Source organism: Osmerus eperlanus, chromosome 22, assembly GCF_963692335.1.
Source record: "Osmerus eperlanus chromosome 22, fOsmEpe2.1, whole genome shotgun sequence".
Lineage (NCBI taxonomy): Eukaryota > Metazoa > Chordata > Actinopteri > Osmeriformes > Osmeridae > Osmerus > Osmerus eperlanus.
Window position 1 is genome coordinate 1,504,794 of NC_085039.1, and position 25,061 is coordinate 1,529,854.

Here is a 25,061-nt window from a genome sequence, read left to right on the forward strand (position 1 = left end):
GTCACATAACATGAAAACCTCACTTTAGGAGGTTATTTAACATTAATATGAGTTCCCCTAGCCTGCCTTTGGTCCCCCAGGGACTAGAAATTTTGATAGGTGTAAACCAAGCCCTGGGTGTTATTCTCCACCTTTGAGAAAATGAAAGCTCAAACGCTCGGTTTTGAAAATCCCCCTATTGTGACGTCACAATAGGGAGGGTTACCTCCCCTCTCTCTGCTTTGGCCGCCCAGAGAATCTGGCCCGCCCATAAGAAACTGAGTTACGACCGTGCAAGTGTTTTTATCCTCGAGAGACATCATGGCTTGCAAACGAACGAAGCATTACATTTGCTCTGTTTGGATGTACAAAGGAAAACAAAAGTATTTTTACAGTTTCTTCATCCGAGCCTCTGAAAAAAAATTAAGACACCCAATGTCTTAATTTTATTTTCTCTGGAAATGCGCCGACAGAACTTCCCAAAGTTTTGTATGTCTGCGCTAAACATTTCAGGCACGACTGTTTCCTCAACTTGAGCTAATACAAAGCTGGCCTTGCTGAAATAAAATTCTGGATCAGTACTAACTCTCCTAGGTCCAGCTACAACTACAAACCTCGGACAAGTAAGTTAACTAACGCTATATCATTTTGTTGCTTTACATTTACATTTAGCAGACGCTCTTATCCAGAGCGACTTACAGTATGTACAGGGACATTGTCCCCGAGGCAAGTAGGGTAAAGTGCCTTGCCCAAGGACACAACGTCATTTGCGTGGCCAGGAATCAAACCAACAACCTTCTGATTAATAGCCCGAGTCCCTAACCGCTCAGCCATCTGCTTGGCAGAACAGTCATTTAAAATTGCTCAGCATGACTAAGAATATATCATTATTATATTACGCGTGCATATTATATCCAAATCCAATTATTACTATTCTGGCTGACAGTGTATGGACAGCTGACCCATATTTCCAATTAACATAGTCTGCCTCCACAGATCCAGAGGGGGCTTGGACAGTGGCAGACTGTGGCTGTTTGAAGGGCAGGGGCGGAAAAATGTTAAGGGCTGCTACGGCACGACATGGGCTCTCACCAGTGTAACAATGGGAATGGGACGACACCCCAAGTGCCCCACAGCCTCACTTTGGGAAAGCTTGCCCTAGTGGGCACATTGTAGGGGAGACTGTTGGACACAGCATCTAATCGTCTTCTTTGAAAAGGGCACCATTTGGGACACTGTCATAGCAGCATAAAGGGCACTTCATAACAGCACCCTTTTCCACTGGAAGTAAGGGCATGGGAACAGTCAAATTTAGACCATTGTAAGGGCACCTTATAGGGTACTGCATTACATTTTCTCTACTATAAAGGAACTCATGAAGACATGTTTTGAAATTTATAGAGGGCACATTATCATTTATTGTGTTAAGGGGCACCCTGGGCACTCAAGCATATTTCACAATGTAAATGGCAGACAGTAGGGCACTTTTTGCCACTCTAGAGAGCATTTTAGAAACGTTGTTTCAACCCTGGGGGCACCAGGCAGTCACCCCCTGAGTCTTCCAGTGGGCCTGGATACACCCATGGGGACAGTATATTGCACTTATAATATTGGGGAAGCCAGAAGGAGATGATGAAGTAATATAGAGGCTTGTTAACATATAGGCTACTTTTAACTTTCTCCTTGATTCTTTGTGTTTCAGATGACCTGGAAAACTGATGATAATATTCAGGTACTGCTTTGGAGCCAGGTATACCCTTCATACTTCCTGGCATAGTTACCTTTGCTAAACCTTTTTAAGTCACCAACCATGTTCAAGAATGTCCCACATGCAAAGACACACAGAGATGCAGACAGACTAAACAGTGGTCAAGGCTTGGCTACAGTGAGTTTGCTTCCTTGTGAGTGATTCCAGCAGACTACATAGTCTAGGCCTACCTACATAGACTGCAGTCTACTAGGCTACCCTCATTTCTACTATTATAGTCTACTACTCTCCTTTCTACTACTTTCTACGAAGGATGGTAGGCTGCTCTTATGTGTTCATTATGTGTTTACTCCTACGTACTTCCGCTCAATTTTGATTTTGCTTCTGTACTGCGTCTGGGCATGAGGTACGTTAGTCAGATGTCTCTCTCTTAACTTTCTATCTGTCCAATCAGCGAACAGAGGGAGTGGCTGAGAACGATGACGTTGATGTTGTGAGCTAGTTTGTGTTGTAGTTTCGTAATGGCGGCGGAGAAAGATGCGAGCGAAGCCACATTCGGTCCGTTGTGGCAACGCTGCCGAATATCCATAAGCTAAAGCCGGAGCAAGAACAAGTTTTGCTGAGTTTTGTTGGTGGCCATGATGTTGTGGCCCTCCTCCCCACGGGGTTCGGGAACAGTTAGATTTTCCAGCTACGGCAGCTAGCTCTGTTACAGTAGTGGTGAAGGAATTGGCTAAGGCGAACGCTAGCGATTGGTTATGGCAGATCATAGTGGCTCTAGACAGATCCAATAGTTTTAAACTTCAACAGAGTACCCGCCTGGACCAGGTGCAGGTGCGACCGGAGGAGGAACGGCCGGGAGCCGAGGGCGATGCTCGGTACGGCTCTGCGTTGCAAGAGAAGCCGTGTGTCCCTGAACCCGTCTGTTTCTGTTCCATGGAATGTTCCGTGAAATGGTCACTGTAGAGGCGGCAGTTGGAGTTTATCCGAAGCTTTCCATCAGCGTGGCTCTTAACAAAATCAATCCACCTATTTTTCCTTTCCTCATCAATAGGGAAATTAAATAGCGTTGCAGCGCAGCTAAAGTTCTTGCATCCAGGGAAGATGCAGTTGCGGGTGGAGGGAGACATCCTGAAGCTAGCTAGCTAGCTGATGTAGGCTACAATAACAGTACAGCAGGAGGAGCCATTCAGTGATCTGACGTAGATGGGTGGAAATGACGTAGATAGGTAATTTTTTGGCTCACTGAAACCTGATCTGAAAACCTAACAGAAACTGTTCTACGGTCTAACTCCACATTTCAGTGCGACAAAGTTTTCGCGCTTTGCACATGCTTTCAGGAACTCATTTCACACGTATATAATGTACTGAGAAACAAATCATGGAATTTGCTTTACAGGATCTTTAATGGAACGGAACTCTCGCTAAAGTAAGTGAGACTTGGCGAAATAAGTCTTGCTTTTCCTTAATCGACGTTGATGGAACACCCCAACGTCCATCATCAGTATTGCAATGGCAATACATCCATTGTAAACATTAGCGCATGGTGCCGCCTCTCTCCTCATCAGCATTTAAAGCTACAGACACAGAAACAGCGCGTCTTGAGGAAAGCTCATTGTGGGACTGCTCGTAGTGGCCGTAATTATGCACCATGGCTGAATTTCGGGAAAGAGACTTCAGATACAGTATTAGGGGACCACTAAGGCCTAAATAAAAGCATCCAAAAACAACATATCATGTGACCTTTAACTCAATACACCAATGACAAATTAGGAATTTATTAATATCCACTTTCACATAAGGTTTTTAGAAAACGTGTCCTTACCTTATTAATATCAGAGATGAGTTTTCCCTCCCTTGGCATATATACTTTCTGGTTGTTGGCCCTCATTTTACTCTGGATGGTAAACAGAAGTACTTCCAGATTGCCTTTTTCAGTAAACCTAAAATACAACAGGTAATTTGTTTGTTTTTTAGCTTCTAAAGATACTTTTATTACATTGCTATTATCCTTTTAACAATAATAATATAAATGAGGGGCTAATCCACCATTAGCTCTTAGGTTATTTACTTAGGGGGTTTTTCCACCGTGCGGTAGGTGTTGAAGGCCTGAAGCTGCTGCTGCACCCCCATTAAAGAGTTGGCAAACTTGCGGTTGTTAAGGATAATGATGGTCTGTTCAATCCACTCTAGCAGATCAGAGGCAAGAGACTCATACTTCTCAATCATCTTCTCTGTCTCAATGGCATTGTCCAGCACCTAGTGACCAAAGCAGGCACAACAGTACAATATATTATTTTAAATAACATTTTGGGGGTTTCATTGATTGTTGGGAGTATCATTAAAGAAAAATATTTTTGAGATTACCATTTTCTGAAACCTTAGTAAATCAACTAGAGCAAAGTAATAACTACCAAGCACTTTTTCATGAATACAAGTGTATCCAAAATGCAAGTGACACTAGGATTTACTAGGAACATTTGGAAACAGTCTTCAGTTCTTAACTTACCTTCCCAATACGCTTGCCCTCCACTTTTAGAGCCTTCATCTTTGAGAAGTAGTGGTAGTATGTCACCACGTAGGTGATGACTGACTTCTCATCAGGGTGGTCCACACTTATATCTACAAAACAATTATTATTCATTTAAACAAAAACAATTCCTGCCAACAAGGCCTGAGACTTTGGTGAACTGTTAGGTGACTATAGTCATTTGTTTTCTCACCTTCTGGGTCCAGGAGCTTGGTTAGGCCTAGATGCTGTTCAGCCAAGTTGAAAGCGTTTTGTAGGTTATGATGGGCATTGGATTTCTTTAGCTTGTCAAAGTCAATCAAGTCTGGCCTGCACAGAAGATTCACAAAAACATACCAATGCACAACAAGTCTTTCCTGGTATAACACGAAATCTGAGGTCATTATACATTTGTCAATTGTACATTTCTTGGAATGACTGAAAACATTAAAAAGTAAGTACACACAGTAGAGCCCGACAGATGCTGGATTTTTGAGGTCAATGCTGAAAAATTCCAATACTTATACCTTGGATATTCTTTATATATTCATTATAGAAACATATATGGCAACTATAAATAAAAAAACACAAATAAAACTAAAATATATAACTCAAAGCAAGAAAATAAACCTAAAATGCTTACAATATCACAGCAACAAAATAATATTGGCGCATATCCGCCGATACCGATACAGAGTGTATCTGTGATAGCCCATAATGGCTGATAAGAAATGGGCCAACCTATACATCGTTCTGGCACACAAAGTGTATATATATTGTATTCTGGATTCCATCCTGATCCTGAAAGATTTATCAAAACACTGCCTTCCATTTGAATTTAAACACTGTAGTGCTTTTCAGAAATTATGACAACAAAAATGAAACCATAAACTCAAAATCTTTCTCAAATAAAATAAAATCGGAAGTCTGAATACCTGTGCTTGTGAATGAGTGCGTTAAAAGCCATCCCATCTCTCCAACTGGTGGAGAAATTGCGAATGTTCACATTTTGATAGCTGTAAAGAGAAATGGTCAAAGTTAAACAAATACTTTGACTGAAAGGTTTTGTATACTTCAGTGAAACTCAGAATGGCCAATCTATGAACACAACAGTAATTAAATATTTCATGAGCTAGTGACAGACAGTCCTGAAAGCAAATGTTTTGTAGCTCAATAATGGTGGAACATAATACTAAATCAGGGCTCTAGAGTGCGACCAATTTTGTCCCAATCCGGCCAGCGTGACGTAAATCAAAAAATAAAAATAAATAAATGTGTTGAGCGGTAGTAAATATGTAGTTCTGAAAGACTACAGTGATTAGGCGATTTACATATGTGCGCTTGCGCAACTTCACGGACAGGAGAGTAAGCTGTTGGTTAGCCCTCGAAAATCAAATACGAAAGGTTGATACAGAATGTAGAGTTTTTAACAAGACATGGACTTCTAAGTATCTGTTTACTGAGGTCAAAGTCAAAGCTGTGTTCTTAGTTTGTGGAGAACAGGTCGCTGTGTTGAAGGATTACAATTTGAATCGGCACTAAGGGACTAAAGAAAAAAACTAACACTGACATAATAAGAACTTGACTGATTCAGTGGGCGCGGGCCGCTGATGATTTGCTAGTTAAGCTGCAGACCCTGATCATCACCTGTCAGCTGTCCTTTGCATATCCACCTCAGACATTCAGCCAGATTTCGATGCAGTTGTTCAAGCCCACTGGATTTCTCTCACAGAACAAAATGAACTGAAAAAAGGTATTGCTTTTTGTATAAAGTTGATCAATTGCATATCTTTAACATACTGCAAAACAACATTTCAGTGTTTGTGAAGATTAACTTGTTACAAATAAAATGTAATGATTGTTTTTGTTTTTACTCTTTATTACTTCTATAGTCTTTTCCTATTTGACCTACACCAAAATTTAACATATTTATATAAATATTTACAGAATATCCTTATTCTTCTGATAACCAGTAGCAGCTAATCAAAATATATACTTTACTGCTTTTTACAATGGAAGAAAATGAATAGTGAGCAGAATTAAGTTCAAGTTATCGTTGATGCGGCCCTCCAACACATTTCATGTTTCTCATGTGGCCCCTTGTAAAAATGTATTGCCCACCCCTGAGTTACAGAGCTGGGCCATGGAGCTAACCCATGGAGCTAGGATTTTGATGCTAGGGAGAGTGTGGCAATCTGGTTTAGCCAAGGCCAAAGGGCAAGAAAGCCAAATTACAGGTGTTGGCCATCTGAAGGGCATGCGACAGCAAGGGGGGACCCGCTATAAGACTTTGAGCCATGAAATGTTAGGTCTCAGTTCAGGGAAGCACTTTTAAACAGTAGCACTTTCTATTTTTAATGTTTTATTTTGCTTAAAAGGTTTAAGTTTGGCATCTTAGTGAAGCACTGAGCTGCCAAACTATTTTTATTTTTATATACAGTATAATTGTGGTTCAAATAAAAAAAGTATTTACCTACACCTTATTCTTGTTTAAGATCATTTACATAATATATATGAATGTATATGGAGCGTGATAAAAAGGTGACCTTGCAATTTGGCGACGCAAGGAAAAAGTTGGGTGCACCTAAATGTTGTGCTGGTGCACCTAAATAAAAAAGTTAGGCGCACCAGTGCAACCAAGGCAAAAAGTTAGTCTGGAGCCAACATACAGTGCTTAACTGGGTTTAAAGGTTAATGCATAAATGGTAGATACCATCATTATACTACTGGACATTTCCATCCCCCCGAAAATCCTGTCAGTTCCTGTGATAAACATCAGGCATATTTTTATCTTTGTCAGTCACTTACCCAGCAGTTTTCATTTGACACCAGAGCAAAAGGGCATCTTTGGCCGATCTCTTCTCCTTGTTGTCCTCTGTTTCCACGCTGATATCCTGAATCTGTGACACAGACAAAACCACAGCAGCCACCAGTAAGCTTTCATAAACATCCTACAATTCTTATAATTAGTCAGTTAATAGTCAGAAAATAACCACAACAACATCCCTCTAACTGTACACTAACCACATACATATTTTAATCAGAGAATACTGACAAATGGAATGCCTACAGGATACAACTAAGTACAAAAAATTGGTTCCATTTTATTATTACATCTGTCCAGACTTAAAGATTTGTGATGAATGAGGAATGATACACATGTAAATTACTGTATGTTTTGATGTTTAGATTCTAATATATAATGATTAGGTACTGTAGCAAGGTCAGTCAGACCACACAGAGCCGACATCCTGTCACACCTGTAGAGTCTGATCCAACCACATCAGTCAAACCTAATCAGCCTTCTTGACACCCTCAGTGTGCTGATTACCCACCAAACGCTGATGCAAAGGAACCATAGAGTTGGAGGGGGACCTCCCCACTCTGCATGTGATGACTTCCTGCTAGCTTGCAAGCTTCAAAGGACACATGTCCAGCATCCATTTGTGCTCTCTGAACATACCTTACCAGAACTTTAAGGAAAGTTTACCACAAGAGTAGAAGGTGGAAAATTATGAGTGGAATATTCGTGTAATGTTTGCTAATTTGTTTTAATGTTGTGTTTACTGTAATCTTGATTCTAGTAACTACGCCTACTTCTTCTTCCTGAAAGACAACCAAGTCATCCATGGTATCTACACAAAGCTGACATTATTAAACAATCATTCAATTCTATTTTGTAACTGTACAAAAATGTCCAGAACAATATTTGTACACTCTTATGAACCATCCAGAGACCAGTTCACACCTTTGGGAGGTGTAAAGGAAGAAACAGACTGCTCCTAAATCTGAACTGTATAAAAATCTAAGTTGACAATCGATCTCTGAGTCCAGCAATACCAACGATGGCATGGTAAATGACGTCAGGATTGGCGTTCCAACGGATCTTGCCAAGATTCTCCTGGGATTCACAAGATTAGTGATCGCAACAACTACCTGAACGATTCTGCAGATGTAGCCTACCCAAAACACTATTTTAATTGTGACCTGACTGAAATCATGCAGACTCAGTCTCATGATCCCTGCAGCGCAGCCGCACTTTGACTTTGGATTTGCGAAGAGCCCTCAACCTCATTGATCAACCCTGATCAAACTTAACTATGGCTAATGCTCTTTCCTCCCCGAAGCATTGGCGTGAGCTATGTTTATGATTTGTAAGGATGTAATCATTGACTGTACAATTTCTGTCTTTCTATAAGTTAGACCATTTCATTCTGTTCATTGAAACCAATCTCTCATATCAAATTCATAATCTGACTTGTTAGGGCTCAACATTAACATTTAATGGCACTGGCCCCACCGGGCCAGTGGGTTTGAAACTTACTGGCCACAAGACAATTTTTACTGGCCCCCCCAAAAGTTGTAATTTATCATTGTACAACAAAACCAAAGACTTATAAATTGTGTTATTCTGTCAAGGGCGTAGGTTTGCATAGGGTCCATAGGGACTAGTCACAACCAAAGTTTGGGAAAGACACAATTTTCCCCACCAATATTTTGTTAATTTTCGAAGAAAATATTTTGCACAATATATTTGCAAAACTCATTCGTATTATTATCTATACTATGTTTGTCGTCCAGAAAATAAATGCTCAATTATGACATTTCTGGTCAATCTGAAATGCAATACATGGGGAGTCAGGTAAATGACTAAATGTAAATGTGTCTAAATGTAAATACATGGCAGCCAAACTCAATCTAGGAGATTTTGTCAACAGATTTCCTGATTTATCAAGAGACTTATCTCATCAACAGTACATCACGAAAGGACATTGTATCCAATATGCCAAGTCCCCCTCAACCGTTGCCCTTAGTCTTCAAGGTATTGTAGCGATTTCTACTTTCAATCGTTAGATCTTTTATGTACATTTACCTCCAATTAATTAATTTAGATTACAGTTAAAATAATTTTAACTTAAAACCCAACATACCAAGTTACTAGGACAAACTTTGGAGAATATGGTATTTCATGCAAGTTTTTGGTATTTTTTCTGGTTCTCTAAAAGTATGTTATAATAAAAATCGCTTGAAACAGTTATGGTTTGTCTTATGGTTAAGTGAGTGTGTTCAATCCTATTTACCTGGAACCTGAGGATGATGGTCCAGATGAGCCCCAGGGTGAGGCGATGGTTGCCGTCCACAATGTCGTGGGAGCCCATGTTCTCCAGGTGGACTCTCTGCTCCTTGAGGAACTGCAGGGCCTTGTCCACGTTCTCCAGGCAGTGGATGCGCATGCGCCCCTTGGTGGGCTTGGGCTTGAGAGAGAAGAGAGACATTTACTTCTTAAGATATGCACAAATGTATATTACAGCCTCCTTACATGGTTGATGAATGATGGCCTTGATAGTCCAATTAAAACATTTCAAAATGGCCTTGGTATGGTATGGTATGGTATGGATGACATTATTTGATTAAATTGATACGTAAAAAAAAAAAAAAAAGAGTAACTGTGTCAGTAACTGTGTCTGTATATATCATGCACATTACATACAATACTATGTTAAGGGGTTACCTTTCATTTATCACAAAGAGTTTCAAAGATTAAACACATAAATACAACCAAAGTAAGTAAGCAAATTAAAGTACACTTTCATGGTGTGGGAATGGAGTTATTCATGACATAATATATTATTTATTTTTTTACTCTCTAAACTTCCTTAATAAATTAAGTTATGAGCATTACACTTATTTGCAAGTTCTGCAGTTTGAATTAATTGATAACAGGCTTGTCCTCAGTCCATGTCACTGTCAGTTTGCTATGAACAGTGTCTCCCTATCACCATTTCATGCTGTTGGAAGTGAATGAATAACTTGCAGCTGTGTGGCCTGTGGTGTGTGAGTGGAGACTTTGCACTGAGGTGTGGTTTTACAGCAGGGGGGAAGGGTGATGCTGGCAACAGCTGTCAGTCCTATGACCAGATCCCACAGCCATGTTATAAAACTGCTCTTTTGGATTTATATCATTATGAAAAAGGCTGTACTCTAAAAGTAGTAAAAGGAGTATGTGTGTGTGTGTGCATGCATGCCTGTGTCCACAGTACTAAGGATTCAAAAGTATTTTTTGGGCACTTGATTAAGAAAATCAATATTTGTTAGGATATTGGCAAAACATGATTACAGCACAACTGTACCAGGGTGTAATATCTCAATTTAACTGGAATGATCCTTAACATCTCTAAGTCGATTTAAATGTTCTGTACTGACCAAAAATCCCAATAGATGAAACTAGGGTCCACTGGGGGACATACTAGACACATTAGAATGTTCATAAATAGTACACTCAATTCTCATGTTTCTCACAATTTCCTGGAAACCTAATCTGGTAGAGGACTTAGCATCAACCTGGCAGATTGCTGTGCAGAAACTCAACTCACGTTACACACTGAAGGTGTGTCAGAAGGAATTCATGCAAAAGAGGAGTTTCTTTCCTAAGAGGAAGAAGAATGAGGACACACTGTACAGTAAAATACAGCCAAGCAGAATACAACACTGACAAACACTCGTTTCCAGGTCCACACAACGATGACCTCATAATCAAATACTGGAGTGTCCTTGGGGAAACGGGCCTATGAGTGCTGTGTTGGGTATTTGAATATAGAGAGAGAGATATCTTATCAGGGGCCTTGTCCATGATAGTGGACTGACGGCACAGCTCTTCATGACAGGTTGCCCTGAGACAGAAAAGGCAGTACATAAAACAGCAAAAAGCTGACTCAACTGTTGCCACTACCACATGAACCAATAGTTTTTGAATACTGTATAATAGATATATATGATAATTAGGTACTTTCTATTTATACAGCCTCAAATTAGGCCTTGTGCAAATACAGGTAAAACAGATGCTATGATTTAAATGCACATACATTTGTATTTTTTAATGACGTTTTGAAAGTAAAACTGTTAGGGATCATGCTCATCTAAGTGATCAATACTGAACCCAAGTCTGTGCTATACTCACCAGTCTCTTCAGAGATCCCCTCTGACCACGCGCGTGTGTGTGTGTGTGTGTGTGTGCATGTGCACCTACCAGCCTCTCCCCGGAAAGCACTTCCAGGAGTTTGATGAGCATGCGGCCATCCCTCAGGTCCATGTACAGGTCCGTGATGCGGCAGGACACCCTGGACAGGTGGGAGTTGACCCATTTGGTGAAGGTCTTCTTCTGCACTGCCTCACGCTCATCTGCAAGCAAACAAAATACAATTTTACATTTTTGTTTGATATCATCTTTGTTAAAAAACTTTTTTCAATGAGACAAATCTATGTGCCGATATCAGTAAATAATTGTTGATGAATAGGTATTGATCACATGAATACTTTAACTAACATAATGCAAAAACAACAGTTTTAAATCTTTGTTATTGCAAATATACCCATTACTCCCCATTAGTAGGCCCACATTTGGCACCAAACTTTGATAGCCTACCTTCTTGGCTGCTCTCATACTTGTTCAGAGTTTAAAAAATCTAAGTGGGGGCAAGGGCTATCCTGTTTATATTCAGCCACTTGGTGAAGTGCATATCCCACCCTCTGGCTTGGAGTTCACTTCCATGAACACATGATGGGTTTATTTATAATCCTCCCCAATTTTCCTGTTATTGCATTCCTTATCCAGACAAAGACGTAAGCATTGGATTCAATTGTTCTTCGCTGCGCTCTTGTAGAATGACCTTGGTGGTCGCACGCAGAGTTTGCTACACCTAGGAGTGTAAGGGTGCCCTTCCAAGGCTTTTCACATGGACTTTTAGTTAACAGTGGTTTGTTTGACAAGACTGAAGAGCCATCAGCAATGTAAAATAATAAAAAAAATTGACCTCAGTCTTTTTCTCTCACACACACACCCAATTAAACAAAATGAAAAAAAATACATGTAATTCTGATTACGTAAAGACGTAAAGTTGTGGACAGTCATGTTTGAAGAATTGAAGAGTGAATATTGTAGTGTCACATTTGAAACCCTACATTAACAATTTGAATATTGTGAGAATAAACAATGAACATCACAGATGCACATACACAATTATATACCACACGTACATACAGAAATGCACACAGACAACCATCTTTACAACCACAAACAACTGTACTGACAATCAGCCCATCCACCCTCATTTCCCCCACCCTAATTTGTTGCCATTAGATGGTGACACAAAACAAATGTCAAAATGAACATATGGTATGGTAAAGTTGGAATCACCAAAAAAAACTATCTTGCCAAAACATGATTGCCAGTCTACCCCCTTAAACCCCCTAAACAATGTGTTTAAACAAAAATCCCACTAACAATCAATGCTAACAATCCTTTTCCTGCTTCATATCCTCTTCCTAGCTCCAGATCCTGCATCCTGCCTTTGACTTTAGTAGGTGAAGGGACTATGAACAGACATCTAATCTGTCAATACATTCCTGTGGCTTTATAGCAACATGGTAACATAAAGATGAACAGAGCAACATAGTGTTAGATTGCTTTTCAGAGTCCCCTTGAGGATTTGAGGAGAGAAGAGGAGGAGTGGAGAACTCAAAGCAACAATAGAAACAGTGTTTCTGTCTTCCACAACTGTCCAGCTAACTGAATCCTGGGAAGGATTGAGGAATGTTGCATAAAGCTAGCATTTGGCCTTACTATTAAGCACAGACATCCTTGAGAACATTGTAGGATTGATAAAAGTGTAGTGTGTACTGTATACAGCTACTGGCTACAAGCCTCAAACAATTAACAGAATATGAGCAAGTGTTAAAAGCTCTTCACAGCTGAGGTGACATGAAACAATCCTGCAAGGAGTCTACAAAAGTTGAGGAGGAGTGAAAAATAGAACAACAAAGATTGTTCATGGTAGTGTTTTTTGAGAAATGAGAAAGTCATCTCAATGCCATTTCTGGCAGGTCAATTCTAGGACCCTTAGGCTGTTTAGGAAGTTAAATGCAATCAATACTGATTAATATATTTTGGGGGAAGGAGTTATTGGGCAAAAAGTATTTTTTTTAAATATTGTCATTATTAGTAAAGGCATCTTGGTAATTTCCACATCTCTGTGGACGTTTATAGAGGCTTATATTTAATCGAATGTCTGTTTCATTTCATCAAGATTCCTATACTTTAAATTATGCATAGTGGATTTCACAATGGCTTAATGTACTTATGCATGCTATGTGAGTAATATTTTCAGCAAAAGACTGATGCATTACCTGGATTACATTCATAGTTCTGCAAGTGACTGCACTTAGGGAAACAGACATAGAGTCAATGCTTTGTCTTGAGATCTTTGAGATGCCTTTAAGATGCTGAGAGATCTGATTCTACCATCTGAGCATTAAGATCATTTGTTGATGTTCAGGTTTGCTTTGGGGGACTTGGAGCGCAAACAATTTATTGTGAAATTGAAATTATTGTGGAAAAGGAAAAAAAATTGAACTGCATGATAATATCGCTGTTAACACTGAATGTCCCTTCCAAGGCTTTTAAACAGTTTCCATTTACACAGTGTTCACTTAAATGCTACAATATAGTGCAGTGACCTTGACACTTAAAATATTTGGAGCTTCAATTGTAATTTTACCAGAGGTAATTATTGTTTTTGATACAAACTACACGAGGTCTCTCTCTTAAATAAAAGAACAGGGCCACTTTTTAATTATTTCTTGAAATAAAAAATGTTCACCAGTAATTACCTCATGTAGATACATTATTTCAGGGTTAAATGTCTAGGATATTATTTTATTTCAGTACCAATCACATTCGATGACCTTGACCCACTAACCGCAGTCCTTTGCCTTTAGTTTGAGGAACAAAGAGACTAATATGGGACTTGAGTATACCATAATAACAGTCAGACTAGCAACTATTGATTTAATGATCGTCCTTGTATCTCTGTAACACCATCTACTATCTAGTAACAATATTTCCTGGGTTGGGTGAACACTAATCTCAATATTAATACAATTTAACAAAGACCACAATATAATTTAAATTCTTTTGTTTTGACAAGGATGTATCAGGAAAAGAGAGTTGATTAAAGCATCCTTCATCCCAAACATAGTTGAAGATCCCTTTGCAACCCCTCACCACACACACACACACACACCTGATTGACAAAATAATTCAGAATGTGTTGAATGTTGAGGAGACTCGTTTTGCAGTTTCTGTACCTCTAATCAGCAGTATTCGATATAACTGTCAGCTACACAGGGCCGTAATCATAATATATATTGGGGGGGACACATCCACCCCCCCCCCCCATATTCAAATCTGGTCAAAATCCCCCCCCCCCCAATATATTGATATAAAAATATAAATTAAATATAAATGTGCTACAATATGACAGGCAACCACGCACACTGTCTGAAAAACGTTAATCCCATGTGTAAATTAATTAAAAAAGAACGTTTTCAGGGGGGGACCCTCAGACTCCCCAGCAGATTTCCCCCAATGTTGACTCCATGGCTACGGCCTTGCAGCTACATATTTAAATAACCTGATAACATCAAGCTATGGTGTCAGTCCATGACCAAGCCCAGCCCTATAATCATGCTGTCAACGGAGAGGATCCATAAAGCCTATATTTTTATTTTATATAATCCAGCTCTGCGACTGGACTTTCAAACGAGTCAGCACAAAGCTTGTTTCCTTCTTGCCTCTCTGTTGAATTAACATTCTGTGGCATATAGGTAACATTATGAGATTTCTACTGACTTCCTGTGTGTCCCTTGTGGATTGCATGGTGAGGTCATAGAGTCATGTTAAGGGAGGGGACTTTCAATGATAAAAACAAAAATGTCAACAACCTCCTTGCAAACTCCCCTTCTGACACAACATATATAATTATTTGATATGGTTGAGCTCTATTAGGCTAGCTTTTCACAGTGTATTCAATAGATCAGTGTGCAGAACCCAGCCACACCAGTGAAGCCTGAACCAACGCTTGATAATGTCTGATCACACATAAGAGGGACGATTCGAGGAAGTGTGTGAAAGGTTTGGGGATCTTTTTTCACTGTAACATAGTTGGAGGGGGTCTACAGTAATATCATATTGTGTGAGGTTTTGAAGATTGGTTCTGTTACACTCACATGGTTTAGTAACCAGTTTAATAGGAGATGCCACTTGTACAGAGGAAATTGGTATGAGGAAAAATACCAATCCTTTTCTTTAAATCCAGCTATATCCACAACTGGTCATTACAATCAGGATTTAATAATCATCTAAATACCCTCAATCGTTGTGGATCATCAGTACATATATATAGTATCTGGCAACTAGAGGGTGGAATAGTATATCAAGTAAAGTAAATCAGACCTGTAATGGCCAGAACTACACTCTTTCATGGTACTATCAAAGAATTTTGACTTTGTGTGACTTTCTGTTGCCCTTTTATCATCCCATAAAACCTATTCTGGACACCCGTTGAACAGAGGGTCATTTAGACGCAGACGGTGGGGGGTAGAGGTTGGCAAGGGCCCACTCTGGTTACAGACAAAAGCAGTACTTCAGCATGCTGAAGTAGTAGTGGTCTGCTGCTGTGGTGCTGAGAAACCCAGACTGGTTCCAGAAGCAAAAAGAAAAAATAGAATACATCGTGGGTTTGCAAGGTTACCATGGCAGTTGAATTTGAGAATGCTAAACAGTGAAACAGCTCTTATCCTTCAATTCAGTTTGAATGGTGAAAAGCAGTCAGGCTCAAGCTCAAAACATGGAAGAATGGCAAACATGGACCTAAGCTAAAGAGTTCTTGCCAACATAAGAATATGGTTCAAAGGATAACACTATCCGTGCTTGCAGAATATTTTCAAAGCAATGAATAAACAACAAAAGTCATCCATTTGAATCTCAGCTGCTTTGTGTCATTCCTCAGATGAGGTTAAAAGTTGAGTATTTTTCTGGTACATCCTTTTTACTTGCGCTTTTACAGCATTAGACTAGGTTGCATCAGTTGGTGTAGTGTACTCAAATGCTACATATTAACAAAGGACAACCATGTTCCAAGGGTCAGTTTGGCCATAGTCTTAAAATTGAACAAACACAAGCACATTTAAACTGTGAAAATTACTGAAATTGCGGTGTCACTTACATACTGCTTTGCTGTAGGGTTCTGCAGATTTTTTTTTTAAATCATTCGTATCCCGCAAAAAGCTACATGAAATAATGCTTTAAATGGGTGAAAGATATTTTTGATACCTTTTGTTTCCTGGTTGTCCATTTTAGACTTACTAAGCATAGGTTTATTTACAATAAAAACATGACCCAAATGCTAATCAGGTAAACAAATACAATATTATTTAAGACCACATATAATCTCATGTCATTTAATTATTTGTCAGCATAAAAAATATGTGCACACAACAGTAGCCTATTTGAGTGTGGGAAAATACGTTGTTCTGGAAGAATCTTCACAAGAGTTCACAGGATTTGTAATAATCTTCACTACACCATTTCTTGCAAGAGCACATTTGGCTACAGATGTCTGAACAAAACAACCACTCCTACCATTCCTCTTGCTATTGTTGTCTATGACTATCCATTACAGCAGCCATGTCATTTAGATAGCAGTGTGAATTGTGTTTTTGTATAGAGGGTGCCAGTTGCTTAGGATATATATATGCAGAAACCACCCGTAAAAAATAATAATCTTTGTATAATTTCTGCCCCAAAATACTTTATCCATATTTGCCAGATTTTGCTTAAATAATTTTTTGTATACAATATAATTAGTATAGTCTATATTGCCAACTTCAGCACAGTGGATTCCATTTTTCTCTCCTAACCAGACATCTGTGTGCCTGTCTGCTGACAGTGCATAGCGTAGCAACGCCTATAAACAATGGGCTTCTTCCTTCCAGCCTGGGCTTACCTTGCAACTGCTTAAAGCGTCCTTCTAACTGGTTGTAGTTGAAAGGCACCTGAGCAGGGTAACCAGGGTCCAAGTAAAAAGAATCCTGGGCACCAGAGTTCCAGTCCACCTCCATATTTATTTACTGCACTGGGAGCCGCAAAAAAAAAAAAGATCCACTGAGAACACCGCAAAGAAAAAACGGAGGGAAGTTAGAGAGGGATTGAAAGGTTTCCTACCTCCCCCCTCTCCTCACCACAGACTCCCAAAATATCCTGTAAAGTAATGAATGTTGTGCCTTTAGAGAAGTAGTGAAATTCTCATCTTAAGAAGCCTTGCCCAGAACAGCAACTGTAGGAACAGGTTCTTTTTTTCACATGGTTCTTTTGCTGATTGTTCAGTCTTTCCCTCCCATCCCATTCAAAAGCAGGCTTTTTTCTGTCTCGCTCCAACACACAACCCTCCCTCTGCTTGCCAGTGGTGGGGAGGGGAGCTCACACTGAGCAGAGCACACTTAGAGGAATAGGGTTTGATGGGTCCCTACAAAAACACCAGAACTCAGGACTAGCACAACAAGGAGAATGGAGCTGTGCAATAAAAAGAGAGCGAGGGGAGGGGAACACAAGGTTGTAATTTTATCAGTGGCTAGCCACTGCCTGAGAGCTGAGTGATGATGTCAGCGCCTGATTTACATGTTGGCCACAGCGGTAGGGAAGAAAAAGGGAGAGGAGGAGGCGGGCTGTACCAAGTCTAGAGAGGAAGTGGGGGGTGTGGAGGGACCCACCAGGATAACACCCCATTTCCCCACATTGTTGTTCACTCAATGATAGAGAAAAAAATTGCTATTCCTAAGATGCTTCTTTGAAATGATGTGAACAACCAACTTCCTTTCAAAAGCTATGTCTGCAAACATTTCAGTTGCTATCCAGCTGCCTCCCCCCTTTCCTTTCAATGGCTTAGTGGGATGGATAAGCATGCAGTGTCCTCTATGGTTGCCTCCTAAACAAAGGGGAGCACAGTCATCCATTCGTGTAAAACCTTGGGCAGGCTCCATGTGACACAAATTCAAACATCATTAGACATCATATTGTCCTCCAAACAATTATTTTCATTCTGTATTTTGGAACATTTTGACTGGTGTGGCATTGGGAATTTATTTTGTTAGTTGACTTACTTTTCTCCGAAAGAAAGTGATATTTAGACTGAAGCCATACTGCATTGAAACTACTAAAGATGTTTCATTCATGTTTCATTTATGATTCATGATCATTTAATTAAACATCATGATGCATCATCATCTGCTTTGATCCACATTGTATGAGAGTGCAAAACTGAATGGAAAGAGAAACTTCATATTCAGTGTATAAAAAGACAAATTTTTGCGGCATTGTTTTAGTTTTTAGTTGTTTTTATATGACTACAACCAGTGTGTGTGTGCACATGTGTGTATGTGCGGATGACTTTGTGGTATGTGTGTGTTGAAAAAAACTGAAAGAAGAATGGATACCCATATCATGAGGTTTGTCACAGGACATCGGTGTAGCCATGACCTCAGGGCTCTCATTCTTCTACAACCTCTTTATCCCATCTTCCTTCCTACAGTACGGACACAGCTGCAAAAGGAATGTCCCTCTGAACACAAAAACTACCTAACGACACCAACACAAACATTCTAAGTCATTCTAACTGAAATGTACGTTTATTTATTTTGTTATTGAACATTTTACACAATAAGTTAACCTGCTTTTATAAAATGGAAAGTTCCAGTCCCTGATTCTGATTGGCTCGAAGGCAATGTAAAATACTCTATAAACACCAGTAAACGCATAACAATTCATTTTTTGTATTAATCCACCGCCAATCTAAAAGTGATTCTCACTGCTAATATTGATTTATTTGATGGGTTACGCATGGATGAGGGGTTGAAAGACTGTGTAGTAGTGTGGAGCGTGAGGGGTTGAAAGACTGTGTAGTAGTGTGGAGCGTGAGGGGTTGAAAGACTGTGTAGTAGTGTGGAGCGTGAGGGGTTGAAAGACTGTGTAGTAGTGTGGAGCGTGAGGGGTTGAAAGACTGTGTAGTAGTGTGGAGCGTGAGGGGTTGAAAGACTGTGTAGTAGTGTGGAGCGTGAGGGGTTGAAAGACTGTGTAGTAGTGTGGAGCGTGAGGGGTTGAAAGACTGTGTAGTAGTGTGGAGCGTGTTTCAGTGTGGAGCGTGTTTCAGTGTGGAGCGTGTTTCAGTGTGGAGCGTGTTTCAGTGTGGAGCGTGTTTCAGTGTGGAGCGTGTTTCAGTGTGGAGCGTGTTTCAGTGTGGAGCGTGTTTCAGTGTGGAGCGTGTTTCAGTGTGGAGCGTGTTTCAGTGTGGAGCGTGTTTCAGTGTGGAGCGTGTTTCAGTGTGGAGCGTGTTTCAGTGTGGAGCGTGTTTCAGTGTGGAGCGTGTTTCAGTGTGGAGCGTGTTTCAGTGTGGAGCGTGTTTCAGTGTGGAGCGTGTTTCAGTGTGGAGCGTGTTTCAGTGTGGAGCGTGTTTCAGTGTGGAGCGTGTTTCAGTGTGGAGCGTGTTTCAGTGTGGAGCGTGTTTCAGTGTGGAGCGTGTTTCAGTGTGGAGCGTGTTTCAGTGTGGAGCGTGTTTCAGTGTGGAGCGTGTTTCAGTGTGGAGCGTGTTTCAGTGTGGAGCGTGTTTCAGTGTGGAGCGTGTTTCAGTGTGGAGCGTGTTTCAGTGTGGAGCGTGTTTCAGTGTGGAGCGTGTGGAGTGTGGAGCGTGTTTCTCCAATGCACACTCACAAGACAACCGGGTATAGAAATGTAATATCAAGAAGAACTTCCTGTTGAATTTGAGGATGACACACAAACTGTGAAATCCTACCCTAAACAATACTCAAAACTCACACACACACACACACAAGTGCTCTTGTGTGAACTGCAACAACTGTTACTGCACATGTCCCATATATAATTCAAATAAAGACCTTCAGATAATTTTGAAAAACATTGAGCTCCCACCAAAGCATTACTGAGCAGAAGGTACTCTCCATTCACCTGAGTCACTGCTGACTGTTCTCATCCCCCAGTCTGACAGCCAATGAGAGAGGCTGGGTAGAGGCTATGTCAGGAATGCAGGAAAACACAGTCACGTGACAAGCAGGATGCTCTGTGGAATGCCGTGGGCTTTTTGGGGGAGTTCTCTCAAAGCTTGTGGTTTTTGGCAAAAAAAGAGACTGAAACTTTACAATCTTCATTTTGTTGAGTTTTTTCTCTTTCATTTTTTTCATTTTACTCCAAAACTCTGGAACAGAATGCTGGTTGGGCAGAGAATCTGTTTTTTAATTCCTATTTCCTACAGGATTATGTGTAAATGTATGCTCAATATTTCAATGGTCACATTACTCTAAAACTACAGTACATAATCCATCACATACATTACCAAATATTTTGATGGCTGCAATAAATTCATAAATTAGGTTTGACTAGAGATTACACAGTCTTATAAATCAGAATGGATTGTCATGAAAGTGGATAGTTATAGCTCAGTGCGAAAGCAACTGACTGACAATCAAAAGATCACAGGTTTTAAAAAGTGTCTGCTAAACGAAAACATCAGCAGTAAGCCAATATAAGAACCATATAGACAGAGGTTTCTTTGCTGTTAATTTAAATGTGTAATAGTTTCCTGTGTGAACTGGACATTGTGTCTGTATATGTACTTTTTATTTCCTTCTTTCAGGCATGTGAACACAATCACACACAAACAGCTTTCACAGCAAATTTCCTCTTCCTCACCTGCCAGTGCCTTGATACGTGAGCGTTCAAACAGGCGGGCTGAACTGTTCTCGTTGTCCCATTCGTCATCCCAGCGGTTGTTGACAGTGTCACTGTACTGCTGCTGGAGGTCCATGTGGTCGTACTCTGCGGCTACTGTTGTCATCCTGACTTTTCACCTTTCACCGATGACACATCCACATCAGCGGCTTCGACTGAAGCCCTGAAAGGGAAGGAGGAACATTCACGTTTAGAATTATAGCTCAGTGGTGGAGCATTGACTGCAGATCAAGACGTCCCAGGTCTCCCATCCTGTTCCAGGACAGCTACATGTCTAGGTTTTTGCTCCAACACTAATCTAGCACACCTGATTCTAACAATTAGCTGGTTGAACTATTGTTGAAGCAGGTCAAATTAGTGTGGTTAGAGCAAAAACCTATAGGCAGGTAGCTCTCCAGGAACAGGGTTGGAGACCCCTGATCTAATTACTTCAATCTCTTCTGTTCTGTTGTTATTCTCTTTGGGATTACTAAAGAACCTCCCTACCTACCTACCTACCTACCTACCGTGAAATGTGTCATTTGTCAACATCATTAGTTCAGACCATTAATGAAATAAGACATTCATGTTTTCAAGGAGTTAAGACATTTAATCCTCTGTGAGGATAACATTTAAAAAACAGCGCCATCTTCTGGTACAATTTGGCATTCAGATCTGTAAGGTTTCTGTTGTCCCCTAAACACATAAGAGACAACCAAGAAAGGGTTGAAATATTACTATGCATACATTCTAATTATATTGTGTGTCTACCTTGCTGGTTCTACTTTGTTTAACATTTTTCACAAAAAACTAAACAGTGAGCAGAACATTGCACTGCTGTCCTTGCAGCGCTATTGAATTTAGCTACACTGCAGGTACATTGTAGTGTTTTGACACTGCACACACGCACCTGTATCATATAACAGATTCATTATTGGTTGATGTATGAGACTTGTCCTTCGGTGCATAGTTTGTGTATAATTGTTGAATAGATTGAATAGTTTCGACACACTGCTGTATATAATTTGTGTATATGCATAATTTGTCTATAACTGTTTTTGATACATTGCTATAATAATGGAATTTCCCCTAGGAGATTAATAAAGTACTGTCTGTCTGTCTACAGTCTCTTTATTGATTTTTCTATCAAGAATATATGATCCACAAAATTGGATCACACTATGTATTTGTGTGTGTGTGTGTGTGGTCTATTGGTTTTCTTTTAGCTCTGTCCATAAAGCCACTGAATCATCACAAGAAAAGGATGGGACAGGACGGACATCCTAAAACTTAAGTCTGTCTCATGTGCAGCACACAACAACGCTGAAAAGAATGTTGTATCTTGTAAGATAGAGTTAATAGAAGAAACATTCAGATTTATTGCTCAGAAAAGGTCCCTATGAGGAGTATCAATTTCTAGTTTCCACCAAAATGTTTGGAATTGAACAAGGAAAGCTTCAGAAAATGTAAATGCCTCCAATCCACTGGTGGCTTTTTGCAAACAGTCAGAACAGATATGTCAAAAACAAAACTGTTATTATTATCACACTACATTATGGAGGATTATTATCTACATTAAGACAGGTTAGAATTAGAACCAAGGGTAGATTTTGAACACAAGGCTTTGCATGTAAAACCTTTGACAATTAGAGCAAATATGTAATAGAAAAACTGATTTATCACCCAACTTCAAAAAGATTTGCAGATACAGCCTTTTACTGGACCCATGATTCCCCCAGTGAAATAATCTGTGCCATGTCACTTATGGTTGGCATCAAAAACAGCAAGTAAATATGAAGATAAAATGTGTATTTCGGCTACAAGTTAAAACTATGAATAAGGCAGTATCAACCCAGTATTAAAATGTGTGCAAACAAGACAGATGATACACTTAACTAACTAGCATACCCATCTGTGAGCAAGCAAAAACAACCATTTCCATAAATAGCTTTACCATCTTGCTCAGATTGCTTTTAAATCTGAGGCTAAGTCAGTTATGTGGGCACCTGTGCATAAGGGCCCTGCAGAGCTAGTTCTTAAGTGCTTTTTAAGTGCATTGAAATGTTATTTACATTTAGTCATTTAGCAGACGCTCTTATCCAGAGCGACTTACAGTAAGTACAGGGACATTCCCCCCGAGGCAAGTAGGGTGAAGTGCCTTGCCCAAGGACACAACGTCAGTTGGCATGACCGGGAATCGAACTGGCAACCTTCGGATTACTAGCCCGACTCCCTCACCGCTCAGCCACCTGACTCCGTTATAGATACAGTATTTTGCTGGCAATATTTTCAAAAAGACAGACATGTTGAGTGGCAATGGCTAGTGATTAGATAAAACTTCATGAGAACATATTCGCTGTCAAATTGTTGAAAATTGAATTGCATTGCTCTGTAGATATAGAAATCACCCATAAACCATTATTCTGCCCAATACTTGATAATTAATCCTGTTACATATTTAATGAGATACATGTGCAGACAGTGGTAGACTATGCCAATGCATGGGGTAACATTCTCACAATAACTTGCCTGCTGAAAAAACAACAGCTCTGACTTAGCTATTGGCTATAAATGAAACACTTGTCAAACTTGATTAAATGTGGCAACACTTTACATTAAGGTTACATTATCTACAAAGTAACAACAGAGGACCTACTTCATACTAAATGATTATGCTACCATATCATCAACGATGTTACTTTTTACAGTGATACGAAATACATGCACTGACCTGCTGTTTACCAAGGCAGAGGGACTATGCAATTTGTGTAAACAGGAAGTTACATAGCCACTCTAACTCTTAACGAGAAACTGATGACTTCAAAAGATTGAGAGAAGGACTCCAAACCCTATTAACCATGAAAGGTTCCTGAGAGCTTTGTCTGCTGGAGCATTATTGATTTTAAACTGCAACCAAATACTGGAACCAATGTGGGTGTACCCTTACCTACCTCTCTTTCTCTCCCACTCTCCCTTGCTCTCTCCCCCCCTTAACACTAATCACTAATCAAGTAACGTTCAAGAGACACTGTTATGTTAGCGATATCAGCTGACCAAAGAAAATTCAGACCAAAATACTGTATGAGGTTGCAGTTGTATATTCAAAGATTAATTCGTAATTCTGTCCCATCCTATCATCAAGCATTAGCGTCACAATTGCAAAGAACTGATTTTAGACACCATTGTTATTGTCATTGCTGTAAATGCTCATTCACCAAAGGCAGAGAAAGGGGAGGTTGCTAATGTCTTTAGAAATCTATCTATCTGTGGAAACATACGCCAACATTTCCTCCCCTTCTGATGCATCACCGCCCCCCCCCCCCCCCCTTCCTGGACCATTACTGCCAGGAAGTATCCCTCCCCTGCCCATTTTATTAGCAGGTTAATACGGCACTACAGTGCTTCTATTTCTGATCGCTAGTGATGTTTTGATACAGTGGTTTTGTTTCACTGGCTCGCAAAGAGTGGATGTCAACCTTTTCTTTTTGAGTTGTTGAAGAATTATCAATAGCAATATCTTATATTGGTGTTATCTTACAACATCTTTTTAAAATTATGTTATGTTTTTAAGATTAGTTCTTAGTATTTATTGGTCATACTGTTTATTTGAAAGTTGTTGGAGGCCTCAACTGAACAGACTTTCTTTGATACTGTCATAAACTCTATTCAGATTGCTCTACATGGTGGCAGTTTCAGTTAAAACACATATAAATATATATGAGTCACAATTTATGAGTCAGAAGACTGATAAGTCATTCAGGTAACTGATTCAGGTAACTCAGTAATAACTCCAACTAAGGAAATGGTTCCAATCGCATTTTTGCTAATAATTCAAATCAGTCAAACTTGCAATGTCATCAAAATATGTACATCTATCTATTAATTTTTATTTCAGGTTCAGCATAAAGTTGATAAGCTATGATGCATTAGCCGTACAAATATTTACTGGATGAAAGAAGAGTGGTGCTGAGATCATTTACTCCACTAGGAAATGGGGGAGGCCTGCATATGGATAGTGTTGTTCTTTTTTTCCTTGAAAGGAATGAAGTCCTAAGGGACATGAGTTATAATGGATCAGGTAAGATGAGCCATCTATGCAACTCCAGGCTTTACTTGAAAATATAAAAACTGTGTCCATGCATTTTTCATAGAAATGTGTCTGTCAACCCTAGAAGAGACTGCCTTATTATTGGTATTGAAATGGATTTGAATGCCATTAATGCCATGTGTTTTGTCTCAAGTTTGCTGCTCTC

The 25,061-nt window shown here is 39.7% G+C and overlaps 1 protein-coding gene across 2 annotated transcripts in view; it reads right to left on the bottom strand.

The window, feature by feature from the left end:
* Positions 1 to 25,061, bottom strand: part of LOC134008487 (spectrin beta chain, non-erythrocytic 1-like) — a 54,058-nt gene that overhangs the window by 18,196 nt on the left and 10,801 nt on the right. The window contains exons 2-11 of one of the 2 annotated variants that reach the window (XM_062447883.1): positions 20,791 to 20,992; positions 11,224 to 11,375; positions 9,278 to 9,451; positions 7,005 to 7,096; positions 5,132 to 5,212; positions 4,411 to 4,526; positions 4,197 to 4,309; positions 3,759 to 3,946; positions 3,608 to 3,630; positions 3,513 to 3,577 (exon numbers count right to left, since the gene is read on the bottom strand). In XM_062447883.1, coding sequence (XP_062303867.1) covers positions 3,513 to 3,577; positions 3,608 to 3,630; positions 3,759 to 3,946; positions 4,197 to 4,309; positions 4,411 to 4,526; positions 5,132 to 5,212; positions 7,005 to 7,096; positions 9,278 to 9,451; positions 11,224 to 11,375; positions 20,791 to 20,935 — 1,149 coding nt within the window. In that variant the 5' untranslated portion in view covers positions 20,936 to 20,992. Of the gene's footprint in view, positions 1 to 3,512; positions 3,631 to 3,758; positions 3,947 to 4,196; positions 4,310 to 4,410; positions 4,527 to 5,131; positions 5,213 to 7,004; positions 7,097 to 9,277; positions 9,452 to 11,223; positions 11,376 to 20,790; positions 20,993 to 25,061 lie in introns of both variants that reach the window. The other variant, XM_062447884.1, reaches the window with a different exon arrangement.